This window comes from Grampus griseus (assembly GCF_964374135.1).
Source record: "Grampus griseus genome assembly, chromosome: 10".
Taxonomy (NCBI): Eukaryota; Metazoa; Chordata; class Mammalia; order Artiodactyla; family Delphinidae; genus Grampus; species Grampus griseus.
The window spans coordinates 41,027,582-41,055,325 of NC_139004.1; the positions used below are offsets into that span (position 1 = coordinate 41,027,582).

Sequence of the window (27,744 nt, forward strand, 5' to 3'; positions counted from 1 at the left end):
ATCAGCTCAGTGCTTTGTGACCACTTAGAGGGGTGGGATAGGGAGGATGGGAGGGAGATGCAAGAGGGAGGAGATATGAGGATATATGTATATGTATAGCTGATTCACTTTGTTATACAGCAGAAACTAACACACCATTGTAAAGCAATTATACTCTAATAAAGATGTTAAAAAAAAATACAGTATCGGGGCCTTTACAGAAAAAGTTGGCTAACTCCTAACCTAAAGCAGTAAAAAAGATTTTAAGCTTTCCTGTTGTATATGGTTTTACATTGGTCTCTTTTGTAGTTCTGAATGCTAGACACAGCTCATGTATATTCTAGGTGAGATTTCCTGAGTAAGGGTCTCTTGCCCCATCCCGTACTTTCCATCATCATTGAGATTCTTTCAACTACAAGAATCTAAAAAGTATAGTCCTGAGGGTGAAAAAAAGAGTCATGGCTCTCCAACTTGTTGCAATGGACAGAGAGTTCTTAGTTGGTTATCCTTAAGCCTGTTGCACCCTATTGCTGTTCATGTGCCCAACTGGGTATATGACTTATCATTTCAATTATTTTTGACTAAAATAATCTTCAGAGAGTGAGAAGATAACTTTACTAAAAAGACTCTTGCAAAATAATCTAGATTAAATATTCCACTATTCATATAGACATAAACAATAAGAAATGACAGAGGTCATCACGTAACACCTAGGTCTAGATAAGCTATGTTATCAACCATAAATATAAGTTATATATTTATCAGTGTTAACCTACTGGAATTTGACAAGAAGTAGGCTAATTTTTTGAAATTTTTGAAATTATTTGCAATAAGATTTTATATCTGCTTTCATTATTTTTAAAAAATTTTATTGAAGTATAGTTGCTTTATAATTTTGTGATAATTTCTGCTCTACAGCAAAGTGATTCAGTTATACACTACATTCTTTTTCATATTCTTTTTCATTATGGTTTATCACAGGATACTGAATATAGTTCCCTGTTCTATATACAGTAGGACCTTGTTGTTTATCCATCCTACATATAATAGTTTGCATCTTCTAATCCCAAACTCCCAATCCATTCCTCTCCCCCACCTCCCACCCTTGGCAAACACAAGTCTGTTCTCTATGTCTGTGAGTCTGTTTCTGTTTCATAACTACTTTCATTATTAACATACCTAGCCCTAACCTTATATTTTTGCCTTGAATTTTAACTAAAAATTGTATTATGACATCATAATTAGTAAGACATTTCCAAAGTAGGCATCTGGGGCTTGGAAATGATGTTCAATTTTCAGGAATGTTTGAAGACAAAGTACTCAATATTATAATTTTTAAAGTTTTGCTTAAGTAAATGTTGAGAGTCTTTTATGAGGAATCTTAATAAAGGAAAAATTGAAAACCCAATTTAATTGGGGATACATGTGTTCTTCCTGCTACAGTAGACATCATAATATAATACATAGAAAACAAAAGAATGATGAACTGAAATTCATTCCGTTGTATCAAATACCATTAGAAAATGCATAGAAAATGCCACTGAAGATTTGAAAAAGTAAGAATAAGCAAATTATGTTATATTGGAATTTTATTATTCAGCCGGATCAAAGTATCAATTTAAAAATATTCTCAATTTATAGCATTTGTGTTCTAAATATGAAATATATGAGTGACATTTTTTTCAGACTTAAAGGAAAAATAAGTCAGCACATATTTTATTTTCTAAAATAAGTGACTTTAATAAAATCATTTTTTCAGACTTTAAAGGAAAAATAAGCCAGAAATAAGTCAGAATATATTTTATTCTCTAAAATAAGTGAATTTAATGAAATCACTGTTGTTTGGGAAAATACCCATCTTGGATGTGTGGGATACACCTTAATATGCAAACCCCCAATCCCTTGTCTTTGCATGGGTGCATATGTTGGCAACAGAAGATCCCTGAACTGATTTTGTTCTAGGAATCGGAGGAGGTAAGGCTATAGAGTGAATCACAGAGGAAGTCATATTTGCAGGAGGCTCTCTCTTTCTGTGACAACCTGGACACAGATAAGTTGCTATGTGAAATACTGTATAGCTGACAGTCTTCATTGTTTGAGGAAAAATAAAGACTAAACAGACTCACACCCCAAAGCCTGTATCTTTGGAGCACAAAGACAATCTCAGGCGGTGGTCCCTTCCTCATATAAACCTCTTGCAAAAATTTATGGTCTAGGAAAGATTCCTTTACTATTGAGATAAATAAATTTTTAAAAAAAGGAAAAGAAAAGTTCCTAGATTAGATAACAGAAAAAGCAGTCTTTAAGCTGGGACTGTTAAACCAAGTGATTGAGAACAGCTGAGGATAACAAAGTGTTCTAGGTGCTACAAACAAAAGGAAAGGAGAGGTTATAATGTTCAGAATGCGAAGGTTGAATTCAGGCCAAAATTTCCTTAAACAAGACAAACAAGACCCCCTTATATGCTAAAGGATAAACTTTACATGGAAAATACAATCATTAGAGTATCTAAACATTAAAATATAACATCAACACTCATAAGGCAAAAGCAAGAGATAGGATGAGAAAAAGTGAAAATATATTGGTGGTAAAATACTTTAACTCATTTTATAGTTGTTGATAGATTACATAGGACAGTAGGTAAAAATAGATCCTCTAAAGTAAATTGAATTAATATATATGTAGTTGGGCTCTGTATCCTGCAAAAAAGCCAAACCAAAACAGAAACTATTCTTTTGCATATCTGTGGACTCTTTACAAAGCCCAACCATGTATTGAGATTAGGCCCAAAAGGAAAAGCTTTTAGTTGCCATGATAAAAGTAATACAAGATAGGGGTAGGGAATTAAGAGTACAAACTAGTATGTAGTTATTTATTTATAAAATAAATAAGCTACAAAGATACATTGTAGAGCACAGGGAATATAGCCAATATTTTATAATAACTATAAATGTAGTATAATCTTTAAATTGTGAATCACAATATTGTACACCTAAAATTTATATAATATTGTAAATCAGCTCTACCTCAGTAAAAAAACTATTAACTTCCAAGATAAAAATAATACAGAGAAATTTCTCTGATCACAAAAATTTTATAAATTAATAACAAATTTAGAAAACACAAAAAGTCCCTGCCATCTGTATGTTGAAAAATTTGCTCTTTAACAAATTATTTTATTAAAGGGGAAATTCAAAATAAAATTTCTATGTGGAGAAAAAGACAATGAAAAACTCATCTATTATAACTTATAGAATATAGTTAAAATAGCCCTTGGAAGAAAATTTATAACTCTAAATATGTTTAATGAATAAGAGAATAAAAATAAATCAATTAAATATTCAATTTGGAAAATTAAAGAACAGTAAGATCTGCTCATAAGAAAAGTAAAAGAAAGGAACTGATGAAAATTGACAAAAATAACTGTAAAACAGAAAAGCTGTAGAAATCATACATAAAAAATATGTTTTTGAAAAAAGTGTGTAAAATAGTAACAGTGTAGTAACACTATTACAGTATAACAATACTTTCAAAATTCTGAAGGAAATTATTTTGCAACTTAGAATTTTGGATTTAATTTTAAAAATTAAATGATTTAATCCAAAAAAATTAAATGATTTAGTACAAAAAATTGTGCAAGGACAGAACAAAGTTTTCAACATGCAAGGTGTCAAAAATTGGCTTCCCAAATTCCATTTTCCCAGGAAGCTCCTTTAAGTCCCAGTGAATGAGAAGAAACATGGAAAAGAAAAAACATGGGCTACTGGAAACAGGAGATCAAACACAAGAGAAAAGCAAAGCAAATTCCCAGGACAAAGGTAAAAAGAATCGCAGGATAACAACCTACACAAAGCCTAGAAGACAAGCAGCACAGATTGGAAAATGTGCCTCCAGTGACATACCTGTAGAGGCTGTCACCACCAACGGTCCTTTCTGCTTTGTACAGTCCTGGCCACAGACAGTGCTCAAGTGAGCTTGTCCAAAATTCTTAGCTCTCTTTGGCCTGTGCAAATGCTGATAAAATTCTGCTCTCTCCTACCTGCCCAGCTGCCTGGAATAGCTGATACCATCTGACCCTACAGAAGTGTTCAGGTTTGACCGACTCCTGAGAGATGGAGGTTAGCCCAGAGAGTTTAGAAGCGTAGAACACAGAGCAGCACACCCTCTTCAAACTTTTCCCTCTGGATTGGTTAGACCTTGGTTAGATTGCTCCCTATAAGGAACTCTTGGATTCCCCTGGATCACTACAGGCTGCCTCCTGACATTTTCTCACAATGGATTCTTGAACCATCTGAGACAAATGATACAAATGAACTTATATACAAAAGAGAAACAGACATAGAAAACAAACTCATGGTTACCAAAGGGAAAAGGTGCGGGAAGGGATAAATTAGGAGTTTGACATTAACATATACACACTACTGTATATAAAATAGATAAACAGCTAGGACCTACTATATAGCACAGGGAAGTATACTCAGTATTTTGTAATAACCTATAAGGCAAAATAATCTGAAAAAAATAAATATATGTATGTATAACTGAATCATTTTGCTGTCTACCCAAACTAACACAATATTGTAAATCAACTATACTTCAATAAAGATAAATAAATAAATTTTAAAAAAACATTCAAGGGAAACAAAAAAAGCTGAAGCCAGACTATAAACCAGAGACTGTTCAGCTCCTCTTCCTAGGCATGTCAACTATCAATAACAATGCTGTCTTTTTCTTACACAGCTAGTCTTTGTGCTTACTACTCAATTTTCATATTAATCCTTTTCCACACTGATTAATTAGTTGTTGATAAAATAATGAAATGGTTGATTGAGAAATAAAACTCAATTAGAATACATTTTAATCTAAAAGCCATCTTTAATGGGCAAATACTACAACCCTTCCATTAAATTGCACATTAACGTGACTATTATTTAATAATAATAATGTTAGAGGCAATAGCCAATAGGATTAGACAAAAGAAAGTCCTGAAAAGTATAAAAACTGGCAAAGAAGAGATAAATTTATGACTGTGTTAGGTGATTTAATATTTTAGGTGATATACCTGGGACTTCCAAGAGAATCACTGAATGATGATTATCATCAGTGAGATAACTCAGTAATGTGTGTTATAGGGAATCCATAGCTTTCATGTACTGATATAGAAATGTTCCAAAACTGTAATCAAATGGAAAAAAAAAAAAACTCAAACAAATAAGATGCAGAACACTGTGTATAGGATGCTATCTTTTTAATAAGTGTATGTTTGTAGTCTGTGTGTGTGAAATGAGAATGTATATTTGTAATTGCTTGATATATAAAATAAACACTTGAAGCACAAACAAGAAACTAATAAAATAAAACACTTTTAGTCATATTTTCAAGGTACATAAGGTTAAAACCCCTCATTTTTACAAACTTAAAAACCCTAGAATTTAATTTTCTAAGCTGCTTAAAATTTTCCAAGAGTTTTTTAAAGTATGTTTTGAAGTAAGTTTTTAAAGTAAGTTGAACCCATTGTGGGGGCATCTACTGATACAGCAAACACATTCAGCATAAATTTTAGAAAACCAATCGGTGGCTTAAAAATACGGCTTTGGCAAAATCAATTCAGCTTACATGAAAAGAAATATTAATTGTATAGTCTTAAAAGTTGAATTTACCTGTTTAGCTGAATGTCATTTTGAGCAATGTGCATTATTTTGTACTGAATTTCCATTTCACACAAAGCCAAACACATTCATTCATTACTAATGGCATTCTTGACCTCATTGAAAATATTATATTCTTTTGAAAACTCAATTGTTACTGCATTAAACATCTGCTCTATTAGGCATTATGCTTGATGCTGAGGTCTCAAAGGTGAATAAAACAGGTTTTATTTTAGAAGTTTTATCCCCTAAGAGGTTTTACTGTAGGATAATCACTGTCAATTTATTACCTTACATTAAAAATTTCAGGAATATAAGAGGTGCTTTAAAAAGATCTGCAAAATAGTAGCCCTTTTCTTTTATGATGGGTATATATATATATGTCTTTCTTGTGAGTTTTCTTTGTAGATTCAGGACTTCCCTCTTGTGGTTTCCTTGTTCTGTTCACATAATTCAAGGCCTCATCTAGCTGCTCTTACTTTCTCAAAGACTTCCTCAGGCAGGCATCCCTTTCCAGGGGATGGAAAGACCCTCTCTAGTTAAGACCTCATTACCTTTCCCCTCTACATTTGACCACGTCTGTTTGTTCTCCAGTTTCTTTCCAAAGTAACACCCTGCCTGGAATGGACATCTTCGTTCATTCTTTCTAGACTCACCTCTTCCTGAGCCTTTCCCCATACTCAGCTCAACCGGAAACTCATGGCACCATGAATTATACAATGATTTGATACCCTCTATGATGCCCTCCCCCTTTCTGCCCCCAGTTTCTTCCAGACCAAATCACAAGCACCTTTAAATTAATTTCCACTGTTACTACCTCTTCAATGAAAATTCTTCTAGTCCCATCCTCCCCACTTTGGGATGAGCTCTCTCCTTCCTTAAACAAACATGGCCCTGTTGGGAGACTCTGTGGGCACTTGATCAGTTCTGCAAGAGAGGCTGGAGATGGGCGACCAACGGGAATTACTGGAAGAGACAGACAATGCACTATAAAAGCAGGAGTCTTGTGAGGATCCAGAATATGATGGGAGGTTTTCTTCCAACTAGTAAAAGATTCTGATGCAAAGTCTATAATATTTAGACTTAATTCCAAGTGAGCTTGACCTTTGCCCACTAACATCCTCTTTATGCCTTTCTTCTTCCCAGGATGTGCCTGTCCCTCCCAAGCCTTTTTCTCTCCATCCTTTATATCAAACTAAACTCCATCCTCCTGCTAAGTCTCTGATGCATCCACAGACCCTCCCACATGCTGACTGTCTTACCCCAGGACCCTTCAGTCACTTGTCCTCCTTCTCCCTGAGTGATGAACAGGAGAATTCTCACACCCTGTCTAGTCACAACGCATATAATAAGGTGAGAATGCCCTGTGCTGTGAACCTTCTTCATGCTTAACTTTCGAAACTTATATGTGGATGAAACATATATTAAGAATATTTAAATATATTAAGAATGTTAAATATTTGTGTGAAGACACATGTCCTTAAAAAAAAGATAATAATTAACCTTGGGGAATTATGAAATATTTATGTTTCCTTTAAAAGTCATTTCCTAATTTGCATTGCTCATTGTTTCATGTTCTAATCCCAAGGTGGAAATCCCAAGACATGTTTCAAAACCTTAAAAGGTGCTATTATTAATTTATCTTCTAGTCTTAGTTTAACATTCTTAAAAAGCTTCTTAAAATGACAATACCTTGATGAGGAAGCATTTATAATTGCAGTCAGTGGGCAAATAAGTAATTAGAATTTCTGCAGATATCTGCAATAAATATTAATATTTTATTTAAAAATGTAACTATCTGCCTCATAATGTATAGTGATGGGATATGTAACAAGTAATGAGGTGTTCAGTACCTAAAAAATATGTATATATATTTTTAAAAAAGCAAAAATACTTATAGTTGGCTTTGGAATGTAATCATAAATATTCTATTAGAAGCAAGCAGTCAATAGCACAGAAGGCTTATGTATAAGCATCCTTTGCTCTTCTGAGCATCACCATAAAGACATTCTGGCTTAACACAGACTCTCAGACCTTGAAACTTTTCTAAAAGAATTGACTAGTCAAAATCAACCTGCAATTAAATCTTTTTTTTAAATGTAAAATCTTGTTTTAAAACATTTGTTTTGCAAATTCTCTATATTTAATGAAATACACCTCTATATTTGGAAATCAATCAAGGGCATATGTAGTTGAACAATATTCCTTGGGCCTTAAAGCATTAAAAAAAATGTTCATAAACCCAGTCTAAACACAAAGAATCATCTAAAAAGTGAATATAATTATATGAGGAAAAATTATCTTTTTATATTTAACAACATTTATCATGACTGAGTTGTCAACCCTGAATTAAATTTTTAAAACATCCGTTTTCTGCAAAACAAATGTTTTTAGGCAAAGTTCAGAATGACATTTGTATGGCCTTGGTTGCTTTTCATTCTAGGTCTAGAAAAAGAAGTATTTCAGGGAGAGTATGATATTTTAAAATGATTTTATATTATCTGTAATTCTCCCTCTTTTAGTACTAGCCAACGTCTATGACATCCATTTAGCTATTAAATAGAGTTAAAAATTCTGATACTAACAACCATTTTCTTATATAAATTATCATCTATGATAGGATTATAATTGTATTTTATAGATATCAATTGCTTCAAATAGCTCTTCTTTTGACATTTTTAGTGGTGTTTTCTGGAGACATTTAGCAAAGGTAGAGTCAGTATTTCATTCATAATTTAGCCTTTGCTTGGTCAGGCTGTGAAAAACAATATATGAAAGCCATTTGAGGCTAGACAACTATTTTCAGTCTACACAAGCTTCACAATAGATTTCATCTTTCAGTGTCTGAGATTTATTGATATTTTCACACCTGAAATAATAATAATGATGATGATGATGATGTTGTAGTTAGACAACATTTCTTGATGGAAGATTCAGTTGCTTAGTTTTGTATTTTAATTGCTCCTATTAAAATGTATTAATTTTACTCAATTTGATATCAATGTTTACAAACACTGTGTTGTAAATATTCAGCCAATAGCATACCAAGTTATCAAGACTTGTGTTTCTTTTTTACTGAAAATAGCTTCTTGTCTGAAATTGTAAAACATAACTGTCATTTAAATTAACTTCTCTCCAATATCCTAACATCCTTCCCAGATCTCACTTTGCAGCTTTATCTGCTGGGCTCATCTCCAAACTCAAACCTTCCCTTCCCTCCCCTCCCCCAGAGGTCCACATTGAACTTGACCTTACATAACTGCCTCTAGGGCTCCCTTATCAACTGGGGCTACAGAAGATGTTTGACAAGTTTTGTTCTTCTGTTTCATCTGTAGTGTGTGCTTCTCTCTTGTCCTAAATACTTACACTAATCCCTGTTCTATTCTCTTACTGTCATTAGTTCATATGATGAACTTCATATAATGTCCTATCATATATGAAGATGCTCAGGTGTTTCCCTGTTATTGTGCTTAAACCAGTATTTCCTCTCTTTTCCCTGTCTCATGAAGGGAGTCATTACTCTTATTTCCTTCTTTAACCCTTATAACTAGCATAGCCCAATGGATAGAGCATGGTGTCTTTAGTCAGTCCATCTGAGTTCATTTCTTGAACCCACTCCTTCCAGATGGTGACAGTGGGCAAGTGAGGATGATAATAGTACTGTCTTAATAGAATATTATGAGATTAAGATGGACTAATATGTATAAAGCACTTAGAATAGTGCCTGGGACATAACAAGAACCATATAAGAGTTAGGTCTTTGTATTAATAAGCCTTCCTGAATTGTCATTGCCATCACTCTCTTACATCTTCATTTGTTCTTTTTCCATTGAACCCATCCTTTTAGTATGCATGTCATCACTCTCTTACATCTTCATTTGTTCTTTTTCCATTGAACCCATCTTTTTTGTATGCAGAAACTTCAAAACACAAAATAAAATGAATACTTCCCCTTCCTTTTCCTTGCTGATGCTACAAACCTAGAAATTTCAAGACTTTCTCTCAAAGTGATCAGTAGCCATCCCTCTTCTGTAAGTTACTCTTTAATTCATTCTCGAAGGCATTTTGTCTTTCACCTCAACCACTCTACTGAAATTTCTCTCTCAAGGGTAAACTGCTTGTCAGCAAACTCAGCTGAATTTTCTGAGTCTTCTATCTCTTTTATGCCTTTTAGCAGTTGACACCGTTGATCATTCACTCTTGAATCTCTGTCATCATTCTGCTCTTGGGATAATATGTACATTTCAACTCCCTGGCTGCTCCTTCTTTGTTTTCTTGGTGGACATGTCCTCCTCTACCTCTTCTCTCTAACTGCCTCACTTCAGATATTCACCTACTCACAGGCTTCTGGGGTGATCTTACTTGTACTGATAATCCTCAAATCCACATGTCCAATTCTGCTTCTCCTCTGAGATCCAGTTTTATACCTTCAGATGCTTGCTTGTCAGTTCCCCCAGGGTGCCATGTTGTCACCTCAGACTTATCATTCATGTCGTCTCAAACCAATTCTGTTCTGGCAGAACCCCAAATACCCTGTATCGTAAACAACCCAACCCATTAAACTCAAACACAATCTCCACCTTCTCACTCTCTAAAACGTATAACACTACTAAAAACTCTACCACTAATCCTAAAAGAAATGCTCCTAACACAACCTTATTAGAAACCCAAACCTCAGGGTACTGCTCAGTAGCCATAGCTGTTGTGTAACCAATCACAACCAACATTCCCCCCAGATAAATCAAAAATACTATTAAACCTAAAAATGAACCACCAAAGTTTAAAACAATCCCACACCCAACACCACCACCCACAATCACTCCTAAACCCTTATAAATAGGTGAAGGCTTTGAAGAACCCCCACAAAACTAATTACAAAAATAATGCTTATAATACAAACAATGTATGTCATCATTATTCTCACATGGACTTCAACCATGACCAATGACATGAAAAATCATCGTTGTCATTCAACAAGAACACCAATGACCAACATTCGAAAAACACACCCACTAATAAAAATCCTCAATTACACATTTATCGACCTTCCCACCCCATCAAACATCTCTTCATGATGGAACTTTGGCTCCCTACTTGGTCTCTGCCTAATTGTACAAATCCTAACAGGCCTATTCCTAGCAATACACTACATACCAGACACGACAACTGCCTTCTCATCTGTCACGCATATTTGCCGAGACGTTAATTATGGCTGAATTATTCGATATCTACATGCAAACAGAGCTTCCATATTCTTCATTTACCTTTACGTCCACGTAGGATGTGGCCTATACTATGGCTCCCATGCCTTCCAAGAAACATGAAACATTGGGGTAATACTACTATTCACAGTTATAGCTACTGCATTCGTAGGCTATATCCTACCCTGAGGAAAAATATCATTTTGAGGCACAACCATCATTACCAACCTCCTATCAGCAATCCCCTACATCGGTACCACTCTAGTCAAATGAATTTGAGGTGGCTTTTCCGTTGACAAAACAACACTAACACGCTTCTTTGCCTTCCACTTCATTCTCCCCTTTATCATCCTAGCACTAGCAACCATCCACCTACTATTCCTCCACGAAACAGGATCTAGCAATCCCACAGGAATTCCATCCAACACAGACAAAATCCCATTTCACCCCTACTACACAATCAAAGACATCCTAGGTGCCTTACTACTAATCTTAACCCTACTTACACTAACCTTATTCGCACCTGACCTGCTAGGAGACCCCGACAACCACACCCCAGCAAACCCACTCAGCACCCCAGCACACATTAAACCAGAATGGTACTTCCTATTCGCATACACAATCTTACGATCAATTCCCAACAAACTAGGAGGAGTTTTAGCCCTACTACTCTCAATCCTGTCCTAATGTTCATCCCAATACTCCACACATCTAAACAACGAAGCGTAATATTCCGACCCTTCAGCCAACTTTTATTCTGAATACTAGTCGCAGACCTCCTAACCCTAACGTGAATTGGAGGTCAACCCGTAGAACACCCATACATAATTGTAGGCCAATTAGCATCCATCTTATATTTTCTCCTAATCCTAGTGTTAATACCAGTAACTAGTCTTATCAAGAATAAACTCCTAAAGTGAAGAGTCTTTGTAGTATAACAAAATACCCCAGCTTTGTAAACCGGAAAAGGAGAAAACCACACCTCCCTGAGACTCAAGGAAGAAGCATTGCGCCTCACTGCCAGCACCCAAAGCTGAAATTCTACATAAACTATTCCCTGAAAAAGGTTTATTGTAGAATAACCACAAGGCTACAGTGCTATGTCAGTAATGAAAATAATTTATTTTATAATACTTTTGTTATATAAATCATACACACATGTACCTCCACGTGTCAATAATAGCGTCTTCCTGTAAATGTATATATGTACATGCTATGTATAACTGTGCATTCAATTATTTTCCCCACGAGCAGTTAAAGCTCGTATTAAATTTTATTAATTTTACATATTACATAAAATTATTGATCGTACATAGGACATGTCCTGAAACAAATTCAAGTCAGCTAACACTATGGCCGCTCCATTAGATCACGAGCTTAATCAACATGCCACGTGAAACCAGCAACCCACTCGGCAGGGATCCCTCTTCTCGCACCGGGCCCATAAATCGTGGGGGTAGCTAACAGTGATCTTTATAAGACATCTGGTTCTTACTTCAGGACAATTTTAACTTAAAATCGCCCATTCGTTCCCCTTAAATAAGACATCTAGATGGGTTAGTGACTAATCAGTCCATGCTCACACATAACTGAGGTTTCATACATTTGGTATTTTTTATTTTTGGGGGAGGGATTTGCACAGACTCAGCTATGACCTTAAAAGGTCTTGTCACAGTCAAGCAAATTGTAGCTGGACTTGTATGTATTTGTTATTTGACTAGCACAACCAACATGTGCAATTAAATTAATGGTTACAGGACATAGTACTCCACTATTCCCCCCGGGCTCAAAAAACTGTATCTCGTAGTGGATCAAACCCTCTTATCCCATACAAAACTAATCATCTGCTTAGATATTCACCACCCCCCTATACAGGTTCCTCCCTAGATCTATGAACCATTTTATTCATAAATCAATACTAAATCTGACACAAGCCCCATAATGAAATTATACGAACATCTTTTACACCCCATAGGTTAATGTAGCTTAAATTTTTCATAAAGCAAGACACTGAAAATGTCTAGATGGGCTCGCCAGCCCCATCAACATAAAGGTTTGGTCCCAGCCTTTCTATTAATTCTTAACAGACTTACACATTACAAGCATCCACATCCCGGTGAGAATGTCCTCCAAATCACAAAGATCAAAAGGAGCGGGTATCAAGCACGCTACACTAGCAGCTCACAACACCTTGCTTAGCCACACCCCCACGGGACACAGCAGTGATAAAAATTAAGCCATGAACAAAAGTTTGACTAAGTCATGTTAACTAGGGTTGATAAACTTCGAGCCAGCCACCGCGGTCATACGGTTGACCCAAATTAATAGAGACACGGCGTAAAGAGTGTTAAGGAATCACACAGAATAAAGTCAAATCCTAATTAAGCTGTAAAAAGCCATAATTAAAACTAAGCTAAACCACGAAAGTGACTTTAGTACAATCTGAGTACATGACAACTAGGACCCAAACTGGGATTAGATACCCCACTATGCTTAGTCATAAACCTAAATAGTCACAAAACAAGACTATTCGCCAGAGTACTACTGGCAACAGCCTAAAACTCAAAGGACTTGGCGGTGCTTCATATCCCTCTAGAGGAGCCTGTTCTGTAACCGATAAACCCCGATTAACCTCACCAACCCTTGCTACTTCAGTCTATATACCGCCATCTTCAGCAAACCCTAAAAGGGAGCGAAAGTAAGCATAACTACCATACATAAAAATGTTAGGTCAAGGTGTAACCTATGGGATGGGAAGAAATGGGCTACATTTTCTATACTAAGAACACCCCTCATACCCACACGAAAGTTTTTATGAAATCTAAAAACCAAAGGAGGATTTAGTAGTAATTTAAGAGCAGAGTGCTTAATTGAATAAGGCCATGAAGCACGCACACACCGCCCGTCACCCTCCTCAAGTACCACAGCAGAGCCCCAGCTCACTAACCCATGCTAAGCTACGAGAGGAGACAAGTCATAACAAGGTAAGCATACTGGAAAGTGTGCTTGGATAAAACAAGATGTAGCTTAAACAAAGCACCTAGTTTACACCTAGAAGATTCCACAACCCGTGTATATCTTGAACTAAACCTAGCCCACACCCCCTCCCATAGCTACTACCATAAACTAATCAAATAAAACATTCATCATACATCTAAAGTATAGGAGATAGAAATTTAATCACCAATGGCGCTATAGAGAAAGTACCGTAAGGGAAATATGAAAGAAACACTAAAAGTAAAAAAAAGCAAAGCTTACCCCTTGTACTTTTTGCATAATGACTTAACTAGTAACAACTTAGCAAAGAGACCTTAAGCTAAATTACCCGAAACCAGACGAGCTACTTACAAGCAGTAACCAGAACAAACTCATCTATGTGGCAAAATAGTGAGAAGACTTATAATAGAGGTGAAAAGCCTAACGAGCCTGGTGATAGCTGGTTGTCCAAGAAAGGAATTTCAGTTCAACGTTAAATAATACTAAAAACCACATCAAGTCTTAACGTATATTTAATCATTAGTCTAAAAAGGTACAGCTTTTTAGAAATGGATACAACCTTAACTAGAGAGTAATATAAACATAAACCATAGTTGGCCTAAAAGCAGCCACCAATTGAGAAAGCGTTCAAGCTCGACAATAAAACAATGTTTTAATTCCAACAATAAGTAAACCCACTCCTAGCCTGACTATTGGACTAATCTATACAACTATAGAAGCAATACTGTTAACATGAGTAACAAGAAATTTTTCTCCTCTCACAAGCTTACATCAGTAACTGATAATATACTGATAATTAACAGCTAGTAAATATAACCCAACACTAAATTATTTATTAAAAACACTGTTAACCCAACACAGGCGTGCATTAAGGGAAGATTTAAAAAAGTAAAAGGAACTCAGCAAACACAAACTCCGCCTGTTTACCAAAAACATCACCTCTAGCATAACCAGTATTAGAGGCACTGCCTGCCCAGTGACAATCATTAAACAGCTGTGGTATCCTGACCATGCAAAGGTAGCATAATCACTTGTTCTCTAAATAAGGACTTGAATGAATGGCCACACGAGGGTTTTACCGTCTCTTACTTTTAATCAGTGAAATTGACCTCCCCGTGAAGAGGCGGGGATAACAAAATAAGACGAGAAGACCCTATGGAGCTTCAATTAATCAACCCCAAAATCACAAACCCAAACCACCAAGGGCTAACAAAGCTTTATATGGGTTGACAATTTCGGTTGGGGTGACCTCGGAGTACAAAAAACCCTCCGAGTGATTAAAGCCTAGGCCTACTAGCCAAAGCATAGTATCACTTATTGATCCAAAGTTTTGATCAACGGAACAAGTTACCCTAGGGATAACAGCGCAATCCTATCCTAGAGTCCATATCGACAATAGGGTTTACGACCTCGATGTTGGATCAGGACATCCTAATGGTGTAGCCGCTATTAAGGTTTCGTTTGTTCAACGATTAAAGTCCTACGTGATCTGAGTTCAGACCGGAGTAATCCAGGTTGGTTTCTATCTATTATGCATTTCTCCCAGTACGAAAGGACAAGAGAAATAAGACCAACTTCAAATAAGTGCCTTCAAACAATTAATGATCTAATCTCAGCTTAATAAATAAGCGCAAATCATACCTGCCCAAGACCAGGGCTTTGTTGAGGTGGCAGAGTCTGGCAATTGCATAAAACTTAAACTTTTACACCCAGAGGTTCAAATCCTCTCCCCAACAAAATGTTTATAATTAACATCCTAACACTCGTCCTCCCTATCCTCTTAGCTGTAGCATTCCTAACACTAGTAGAGCGCAAAATCCTAGGTTATATACAACTCCGAAAAGGACCAAACATCATGGGCCCACATGGCCTGCTCCAACCCTTTGCTGATGCAATCAAGCTATTCACTAAAGAACCCCTATGACCAGCTACATCCTCCACCACTATATTTATCATCGCACCCATACTTACCCTAACCCTAGGCCTCACAATATGAAGCCCCCTACCCATACCATATCCTCTCATCAACATAAACCTAGGAATATTATTCATGCTAGCAATATCCAGCCTAGCCGTCTACTCTATCCTGTGATCCGGCTGAGCTTCCAACTCAAAATACGCACTAATTGGAGCTCTCCAAGCAGTAGCACAAACAATCTCATATGAAGTAACACTAGCCATTATCCTCCTATCAGTACTCCTAATAAACGGCTCCTTTACCTTATCCACACTAACCACAACGCAAGAACAACTATGACTATTTTTTCCTTCATGACCATTAGCCATAATATGATTCATTTCCACCTTGGCAGAAACTAACCAAGCCCCCTTTGATTTAACAGAAGGAGAATCAGAACTTGTATCCGGCTTCAATGTAGAATATGCAGCAGGCCCTTTCGTCCTATTCTTCCTAGCAGAATATGCCAACATCATTATAATAAATATATTCACAACTATCTTATTTCTAGGAGCATTCCACAACCCCTACACACCAGAACTATACATAAAAATCCTCATTGTCAAAACACAAAACACTACTGCTCACAATATCCTTCCTATGAATTCGAGCATCTTACCCCCGATTCCGATATGATCAATTAATACACCTACTCTGAAAGAATTTCCTTCCCCTAACACTAGTCCTCTGTATATGACACGTCTCACTGCCCATTATAATAGCAGGCATTCCCCCTCAAACATAAAAGACAAGAAATATGTCTGACAAAAGAGTTACTTTGATAGAGTAAATAATAGAGGTTTAAACCCTCTTATTTCTAGAATAGTAGGAATCGAACCTACCCCTAAGAATTCAAAGTTCTCTGTGCTACCATGTTACACTATAATCTACAGTAAGGTCAGCTAAACAAGCAATCGGGCCCATACCCTGAAAATGTTGGTTTATACCCTTCCCATACTAATAAATGCATCCATCCTTATCATTATCCTAATAGACCTCATCCTAGGAACAGTAATCATAACCACCAGCTCTCATTGACTATTTGCCTGAATTGGATTTGAAATAAATACAATAGCCCTTATCCCCATCATAATAAAAAATTCTAATCCCCGAGCCACAGAAGCCTCCACTAAATATTTCCTAACACAAACTACCGCATCCACGCTACTCATAACAGCAGTCATTATTAACCTACTACACTCCGGCCAATGGACCATCACAAAACTATTCAACCCAACAGCATCTATACTAATAACAATGGCCCTAGCTATCAAACTAGGACTATCCCCCTTCCACTTCTGATTACCCAAAGTAACACAAGGCATTCCCCTAACTACAGGCCTAATCCTACTCACATGACAAAAACTTGCACCCCTATCAATCCTCTATAAAATCTCACCATCAATCAACCTACATCTAATACTAATTATATCTTTACTTTCTATCCTAGTTGGAGGCTGAGGTGGACTAAACCAAACACAACTCCGAAAGATTATGGCCTACTCATCAATCACCCACATAGGATGAATAACAACTATCCTACTATATAACCAAACCCTAACTTTACTAAACTTACTAATCTATATCACAATAACTTTCACCATGTTCATGTTATTCATCCAAAACTCAACCACCACTACATTATCACTACCCCAAACATGAAACATAATACCCAACACCACAACCCTCACCATGCTCACCCTACTCTCCATAGGAGGACTCCCTCCACTTTCAAGTTTCATACTCAAATGAATGCTTATTCAAGAATTAACAAAAAATGATATTCTTATTATACCAACATTCATAGCCATTACAGCACTAATCAACTTATATTTCTACATACGCCTCGCCTACTCCACAGCATTAACCCTATTCCCCTCTACAAACAACATAAAAATACGACAATTTCACTCCACAAAACAAATAACCCTTCTACCAACAGCAATCATAATATCCACAATACTCTTACCTCTCACACCAATACTCTCCATCTTCCTGTAGGAGTTTAGGTTAAATCAGACCAAGAGCCTTTAAAGGCCTAAGCAAGTATAATTTACTTAACCCCTGCCTAATAAAGATTGCAAGACTATACCTTACATCAATTGAATGCAAATCAAACACTTTAATTAAGCTAAATCCTCACTAGATTGGAGGGATACATCTCCCACAAACTTTTAGTTAACAGCTAAATACCCTAATCAATTGGCTTCAATCTACTTCTCCTGCCCCGAGAAAAGAAAAGCGGGAGAAGTCCCAGCAGGATTGAAGCTGCTTCCTTGAATTTGCAATTCAAGATGAACATTCACCACAGGACTTGGCAAAAAGAGGACTCTACCTCTGCCTTTAGATTTACAGTCTAATACCTACTCGGCCATTTTACCTATGTTCATAAATCGCTGACTATTCTCAACTAACCACAAAGACATTGGCACCTTATACCTGTTATTTGGCACCTGAGCAGGAATAGTAGGCATGGGCCTAAGCTTATTAATTCGCGCTGAACTAGGTCAACCTTGCACACTAATCGGAGACGACCAAGTTTATAATGTACTAGTAACAGCCCATGCCTTTGTGATAATTTTTTTCATAGTCATACCTATCATAACCGGTGGGTTTGGAAACTGACTAGTTCCCTTAATAATTGGAGCACCTGACATAACTTTTCCCCATATAAACAACATAAGCTTCTGACTACTTCCTCCTTCCTTCCTATTACTAAAAGCATCCTCAATGGTTGAAGCTGGTGTGGGCACAGGCTGAACTGTATATCCCCCTTTAGCCGGAAACCTAGCACATGCAGGAGCCTCAGTAGACCTTACCATTTTCACTCTACACCTAGCCATTGTATCCTCAATCTTCGGAGCTATCAATTTCATTACAACTATCATTAACATAAAACCACCCGCTATAACCCAATACCAAACACCCCTCTTCGTATGATCAGTCCTAGTCACAGCAGTATTACTCCTATTACTACCCGTCTTAGCAGACGGAATTACCATACTATTAACTGGCGGGAACCTAAACACAACCTTCTTTGACCCTGCAGGAGGAGGAGACCCAATCCTGTATCAGCACCTATTTTGATTCTTTGGCCACCCCGAAGTATATAGTCTAATCTTACCTGGCTTCGGAATAATTTCACACACTGTAACTTACTACTCAGGAAAAAAAGAACTTTTCGGGTATATGGGAATAGTCTGAGCCATAGTTTCTATCGGGTTCTTAGGCTTTATTGTATGGGCTCATCATATATTCACGGTTGGTATAGACGTCGACACGCGAGCATATTTTACATCAGCCACTATAATCATTGCTATCCCCACAGGAGTAAAAGTCTTTAGTTGATTAGCATCACTTCACGGAGGGAATATTAAATGATCCCCTGATCTAATATGACCCCTAGGCTTTATTTTCCTCTTCACAGTAGGTGGCCTAACTGGCATCGTTCTAGCTAATTCATCACTATATATTGTTCTCCATGATACCTACTACGTAGTCGCCCAATTTCACTATGTACTTTCAATTGGAGCTGTCTTCGCCATCATAGGAGGGTTTGTCCACTGATTCCCACTATTCTCAGGATACACACTTAACTCAACATGAGCAAAAATCTACTTTATAATTATATTATTAGGTGTAAACCTAACATTCTTCCCACAGCATTTCTTAGGCTTATCCAGCATACCTTGATGATATTCCGACTACCCAGACGCCTACACAACATGAAACACTATTTCATCAATAGGCTCTTTCATCTCACTAACAGCAGTTATACTAATAATTTTCATTATCTGAGAAGCATTTACATCCAAACGAAAAGTATTAACAGTAGACCTCACCTCCACAAACATTGAATGACTAAATGGATGTCCTCCACCATATCATACATTTGAAGAACCAGCATATGTCAACCCAAAATGATCAAGAAAGGAAGGAATTGAACCCTCTCTAATCAGTTTCAAGCCAACACCATAACAACTATGTCTCTCTTTATAAATGAGATATTAGTAAAGCCTTACATAACTTTGTCAAAGTTAAGTCACAAGGGAAAATTCTGTATATCTCCATGGCATATCCCTTTCATCTAGGCTTCCAAGATGCAACATCATCCATTATAGAAGAACTCCTACACTTCCATGATCATACATTAATAATTATTTTCCTAATTAGCTCCCTAGTCCTCTATATCATCACCATAATACTTACAACCAAACAAACACATACCAGCACAATAGACGCCCAAGAAGTAGAGACTGTTTGAACTATCCTCCCAGCCACCATTTTAATTCTAATTGCCTTACCCTCCCTATGAATCCTCTACATAATAGACAAAATTAATAACCCTTCTCTGACTGTAAAAACAATAGGCCACCAATGATACTGAAGCTACGAATACACCGACTATGAACACCTAAACTTCGACTCTTACATAATCCCAACATCAGACCTAAAACCAGGAGAACTACGACTACTAGAAGTGGACAATCAAATAGTCTTACCTATACAAATAACAATCCGAATACTAGTCAAAGACGTGCTACACTCATGAGCTGTTCCCTCCCTAGGCCTAAAAACAGATGCAATCCCTGGACGCCTAAACCAAACAACCTTAATATCAACACAACCAGGCTTATTCTATGGGCAATGTTCAGAAATCTGTGGCTCAAATCATAGTTTTATACCAATTGTTCTCGAACTAGTACCCTTAGAGAACTTTGAAAAATGATCTGCATCCATACTATAATCTCATTAAGAAGCTAAACTAGCGTTAAGCTTTTAAGTTAAAGATTGAGAGCCAAAGCTCCCCTTAATGACATGCCACAACTAGATACATCAACATGACTCCTTACTATCCTATCTATATTCCTAACCCTCTTCACACTATTCCAACTAAAAATCTCCAAACATTTCTACTCCCCCAACCCCAAATTAATATTCACCAAAACACAAAAACAACAAACCCCTTGAAACATTATATGAACGAAAATCTATTTACCCCTTTCATGGTCCCAGTAATACTAGGCATCCTTGTCATCACTCTAATTATTATATTCCCCACTATGTTATTCCCAACACCAAATCAACTAATTAACAATCTCACAATTTCCATTCAACAATGACTAACCAAACTTACATCAAAACAGTTAATAAATACACATAACCTTAAAGGACAAACCTGATCTCTAATACTTATCTCACTTCTCCTATTTATTGCCTCCACAAATCTTCTTAGAATATTACCCCACTCATTTACACCTACCACACAACTCTCAATAAACATAGGAATGGCTATTTCTCTATGAGCTGGCACCATTATTACAGGTTTCCGCAACAAAGCAAAAACATCCTTAGCCCACCTTCTACCACAAGGCACACCCACTTTCCTCATTCCCATATTAGTAATTATCGAAACTATTAGCCTACTTATTCAACCAGTAGCACTAGCCGTATGACTAATCACCAACATTACAGCAGGCCACTTATTATTACATCTAATTGGAAAAACAACTCTTGCACTAATAAGCACCAGCCTATTCACAGCTCTCATCACATTCTCCATTCTTACTCTGTTAACCATCCTGGGATTCGCTGTCGCCTTAATTCAAGCCTACGTATTCACTGTCCCAATAAGCTTATACCTGCATGACAATACATAATGACCCACCAAACCCACTCATACCACATAGTAAACCCCAGTCCTTGGCCCCTCACAGGAGCTCTCTCAGCACTTCTTATAACATCAGTCCTAATCATATGATACCACTTCAACTCAATAATTCTACTAATCTTGGGCTTGCTCACAAACATCCTAACAATGTGCCAATGATGGCAAGACATCATCCGAGAAAACACTTTCCAGGGCCACCACACACCAACTGTCCAAAAAGGACTTCGATACTGAATAATCTTATTCATCTTATCAGAAGTCCTATTTTTCACAGGCTTTTTTTAAGCCTTTTACCACTCAAGCCTTGCCCCCACTCCCGAACTAGGTGGATGCTGGCCACCAATAGGCATCCACCCCTTAAACCCTTTAGAAGTCCCACTCCTTAACACCTCTGTATTACTAGCCTCTGGTGTATCTATCACCTGAGCCCATCACAGTCTCAGAGAAGGAAGCCGCAAACATATACTTCAAGCCCTTTTCATCACAATCATACTCGGCCTTTATTTTACCCTACTCCAAGCATCAGAATACTACGAAGCCCCATTCACCATCTCAGACGGAATCTACGGGTCCACTTTCTCTGTGGCCACAGGCTTCCACGGACTACACGTCATCATCAGATCCACTTTTCTCATCATTTGTTTCATACGCCAAATATAATTCCACTTCACATCAAATCACCACTTCGGTTTCGAAGCCGCTGCTTAATACTGACATTTCATAGATGTCGTATGACTATTTCTCTACGTATCTATCTATTGATGAGGTTCATAGTCCTTTTAGTATTAATAAGTACAACTGACTTCCAATCAGTTAGTTTTGGTACACTCCGAAAAAGAACAATAAATCTCCTATTAAAACTACTAACAAATACAACACTAGCCTTACTATTCGTATTTATCGCTTTTTGACTCCCTCAACTAAACATGTATGCAGAAAAAACAAGCCCCTATGAATGCGGATTTGACCCTATAGGATCTGCCCGCCTACCTTTCTCCATAAAATTCTTTCTGGTAGCAATTATCTTTCTTCTCTTTGACTTGGAAATCGCCCTCCTACTTCCCCTCCCCTGAGCAACCCAAACAAACAACCTAAGCACAATAGTTACTATAACCTTATTCTTAATCTCCCTACTAGCAGCCAGTTTAGCCTACGAATGAACCCAAAAGGGCTTAGAATGAGACAAATATGGTACTTAGTTTAAAACAAAACAAGTGATTTCGACCCACTAGACTGTGATTCAAACTCACAATTACCAAATGTCTCTAATCCATATAAATATCCTAATAGCCTTCACCATATCTCTTGTAGGCCTATTAATATACCGATCCCACCTAATATCTGCACTACTCGGCCTAGAGGGTATAATGGTATCACTCTTCATCCTAGCAGCTCTCACAATCCTAAATTCACACTTCACCTTGGCCAGCATGATACCAATTATTCTCCTAGTATTCACAGCCTGTGAAGCAGCCATTGGACTAGCCCTACTAGTCATAATCTACGACACATACGGCACTGACTACGTACAAAGCCTCAATCTCCTCCAACGCTAAAATTCATCATTCCCACTATCATACTAATACCCCTAACCTGACTATCAAAAAGCAACTTTATCTGAATTAGTTCCACAACTCATAGCCTACTAATCAGCTTTACCAGCCTACTCCTCCTCAATCAACTCAAGGACAACAGCCTTAATTACTCCCTAACATTCTTCTCTGACCCCCTCTCCACACCACTCCTAATCCTAACAATATGACTTCTTCCCTTGATACTAATAGCAAGCCAATCCCACCTTCTCAAAGAACCACTCATCTGAAAAAAGCTTTATATACAATACTAATTATATTACAAACACTCCTAATTATAACATTCACCGCCACAGAACTAATCCTATTCTACATCATATTTGAAGCCACACTAATCCCCACTCTCATTATTATTACTCGCTGAGGTAACCAAACAGAACGACTCAATGCAGGACTCTACTTCCTATTCTACACACTAACCGGGTGCCTCCCTTTATTAGTAGTATTAACATATCTGCAAAATACAACAGGATCTCTAAATTTCCTATTATTACAACACTGAGCCCAACCACTGTCCACTTCCTGATCCAACGCTCTCATATGACTAGCCTGTATAATAGCTTTCCTAGTAAAAATACCTCTGTACGGACTACACCTTTGACTACCCAAAGCACACGTAGAAGCCCCTATCGCAGGTTCAATAGTCCTTGCAGCTGTACTACTAAAACTTGGAGGTTACGGCATACTACGAATTACATCAATGCTTAACCCTTTGAGAGAACATGTAGGCTACCCTTTCCTCATGCTCTCCTTGTGAGGAATAATCATAACCAGCTTTATCTGCTTACGTCAAACAGACCTAAAATCACTCATCGCATACTCCTCAGTTAGCCACATAGCACTCGTTATCGCAGCTATCCTTATCCAAACCCCCTGAAGTTACATAGGAGCTACCACTCTAATAATCGCCCATGGCCTCACATCCTCTATACTATTCTGCCTGGCAGACTCAAACTATGGACGAATCCACTGCCAAACCATAATCCTAGCACGAGGCCCACAAATCTTTCTCCCACTAATAGCCACCTGATGACTACTAGCAAGCCTCACAAACCTCGCTCTAACCCCCACCATCCACCTGATTGGAGAACTACTCGTGGTTGTATCAGCCTTCTCATGATCAAACCTCACTATTATCCTAATAGGAACAAATATTGTAATCACTGCTCTCTACTCCCTGTATATGCTAATCACAACAGAACACGGCAAACATACTCACCATATCAACAACCTCACCCCCTCCCTCACGCGAGAGCACGCTTCAGTAGCCCTACACGTCATTCTCCTACTACTTCTATCACTAAACCCCAAAATTGTCCTAGGTCCCCTTTATTGTAAATATAGTTTAAGAAAAACACTAGTTTGTGAAACTAGTGACAGAAGACCAAAACTTCTTATTTACCAAAAAAGTATTGCAAGAACTGCTAACTCATGCCTCCACACCTAACAATGTGGCTTTTTCAAACTTTTAAAGGATAACAGTTATCCATTGGTCTTAGGAACCAAAAAATTGGTGCAACTCCAAATAAAAGTAATAAACCTATTCACTTCCTCTGCTTTACTCACATTACTAATCTTGACTGCCCCAATCATAATATCCAACACAAACCTCTACAAAAGCAACAAGTACAAACACTATGTAAAAAATATTGTCCTTTCCACCTTCTTCACTAGCATAATCCCAACAATAATACATCTTCACACAAACCAAGAAGCACTTATTTCAAATTGACACTGAATTACCATCCAAACCCTTAAACTAACACTTAGCTTCAAAATAGACTACTTTTCACTCATGTTCATGCCCTTGGCACTGTTCATCACATGATCAATCACAGAATTCTCAATATGATATATACACTCTGACCCCCACATCAACCAATTCTTCAAATACCTGCTCCTCTTCCTCATCACTATACTTATCCTCATCACAGCTAACAATCTCTTTCAACTCTTCATTGGATGAGAAGGAGTAGGCATTATATCCTTCTTACTCATCAGCTGATGATTCGGATGGACAGACGCAAACACAGCCGCCCTTCAAGCTTATATAATCGCATCAGAGATATCGGATTCCTTATGTCAATACCATGATTTCTATCTAACATAAACACTTGAGATTTACAACAAAATCTTCTTCATACTCAACCAAAACTCCTTAAACCTTCCTCTCATAGGACTCGTACTAGCCGCAGCTGGAAAATCAGCCCAATTCGGACTTCACCCCTGACTCCCTTCAGCAATAGAAGGTCCCACCCCAGTCTCAGCCCTACTCCACTCAAGCACAATAGTTATAGCAGGAATTTTCCTACTTATCCGCTTCCACCCTCTAATAGAAAACAACAAACTCATTCAAACAATAACTCTTTCTCTGGGAGCCCTCACCACCTTATTCACAGCCATTTGCACCCTCACCCAAAACGATATCAAAAAAATTATTGCTTTTTCCACCTCCAGCCAACTAGGCTTCATAATAGTAACAATTGGTCTCAACCAGCCTTACCTAGCATTTCTACACATTTGCACACACGCCTTCTTCAAAGCTATATTATTCTTATGTTCCGGCTCTATCATCCATAACCTAAACAACGAACAAGACATTTGAAAAATGGACGGACTATACAAAGCCCTTCCCTTCACCACAACTGCCCTTATCATTGGCTGTCTGGCACTAACAGGAATACCATTCCTCACTGGATTCTACTCTAAAGACCATCATTGAAGCCGCCACTTCGTCTTATACCAACGCCTGAGCCCTATTATTAACTCTAACCGCTACCTCCCTCACAGCTATTTATAGCACTCGCATCATCTTCTTTACACTACTAGGACAACCTCACTTCCCTCCCTTCATGAACATTAATGAAAATAATCCCCTATTAACTAACCCTATCAAACGTCTATTAATCAGAAGCATCTTCGCTGGATTCATTCTATCCAACAATATTCCTCCAATGACCACGTCCTTAATAACCATACCCTTACACCTAAAACTAACCACTCTCATAATAACGACCTTAGGCTTTATTCTTGCATTCGAAATCAACCTCAAAACACAAAACTTAAAATATATACACCCCTCAAACTCCACTAAATTCTCCACTCTATTAGGATATTTCCCCACAATCATACATCGCCTATCCGCTCACCTAAACCTATCAATAAGCCAAAAACTAGCAACCTCTCTACTAGACCTAACTTGACTAGAAATCATCTTACCAAAAACTACAGCCTTTATTCAACTAAAGGCTTCCATACTAACCTCAAACCAACAAGCCCTTATCAAACTTTACTTTTTATCTTTCCTTATCACTATTACCCTTGGTATGCTCTTATTTAGTTACCCCGAGTAATCTCCATAATAACCACAACACCAATAAACAATGACCAACCTGTAACAATCACCAATCAAGTACCATAACTGTATAAAGCAGCAATTCCCATAGCTTCCTCATTAAAAGACCCAAAATCCCCTATATCGTAAACAACCCAATCTCCCAACCCATTAAACTAAAACACAATCTCCACCTTCTCACTCTCTAAAATGTATAACACTACTAAAAACTCTACCACTAACCCTAAAACAAATGCTCCTAGCACAACCTTATTAGAAACCCAAACCTCAGGGTACCAGGAGGTCTCTGACCTTCCTCTGTTGTATGTGGATGCTGATATCCTTTGGCGTGTCCTCAGTTCTGGCTGGTACATGACCATCAATCCTATAATACATCACTGCATCCTTCTTTCTTCACCTGCACGACATGACTTTATTGGCTCTAGGTCAGCTAATCCTGAACATCTATAGCATGTATGGGAGCATCTATAGCATGTATTGCTATTGATACCTACATTCTGGGAGCAGATAAATTCTGAGGCCATCTCAGAACCATCAGCTTAGAGACTCTACATATTCTCTCCTCTTCTGTTCCTGCTCCCTTTGCCATAGGGAATTCCACAAGATTCCATATTTGTGAATTTGCCTACTCACTAAAAAGTCAGTACTCACTGCACTTCTGTGGTCATGTGTGGACATATGGGAACAGTGGAAAATTTGATTGACCTGTGCACATGTTCCCAGCTGAGGTGAACAAGGTGATGTTTTGTTTTGTTTTTCTTACGTTATAAGTAATGGTTCTTTTCATGGACAATCTAGTCCCACGTGTTTGGAATTATTGTGCTTTTCTGTTGGTGATTTTGCTATTTTAAATGGCCCCTAAGCCTAGTGCTGCAGTGCTGTCTAGTGTTTCAAATGCAAGAATGTTGTGATGGATGTGCCTTACAGAGAAAATGTGCATGTCAGGTAAGCTTCCTTCAGGCATGAGTTATGGTTTTGTTAGCTGTGAGTTCAGTGTTAATGAATCAATAATATATATTAAATCAGATGTCTTTAAACAGAAGACAAGGTAAACAAGGTGATGTCTGATTGGCTGATGAAAATGTAATTAGAAGCTCACAGGAACCCAATCCTGTATTTCTTCTCAGAGCTATGGTTCAGGATTTGCTAATTCCATGGTTGTAGTTACTTTATGGGACAGAACTACCGCAAGTAATGAGAATCAGTCATATCTTGGTTTGGATTTCCCTGAGAAAAGGATTCATATATTAGTAGTTAATTTGGGAGGTTCCAAGGAATAACAATTAAGGTAGTGGAGACTGAGGCAAGGGTAAAATAAAGGGTGTATCACCAAGCAAGGTGCCA

The 27,744-nt window shown here is 37.5% G+C and overlaps 1 protein-coding gene across 16 annotated transcripts in view; it reads left to right on the forward strand.

Annotated features, from left to right (window-relative positions):
* MLIP (muscular LMNA interacting protein) overlaps positions 1-27,744 on the forward strand; it is a 293,069-nt gene that overhangs the window by 233,490 nt on the left and 31,835 nt on the right. For 14 of the 16 annotated variants that reach the window (XM_082662662.1, XM_082662672.1, XM_082662671.1 and 11 more), the window contains one exon: positions 6,774-6,980. The exons of the other annotated variants lie outside the window; for them this stretch is intronic. In XM_082662662.1, the coding sequence (XP_082518788.1) occupies positions 6,774-6,980 (207 nt within the window). The remainder of the gene's footprint in view (positions 1-6,773; positions 6,981-27,744) is intronic. 16 annotated transcript variants of the gene reach the window in all.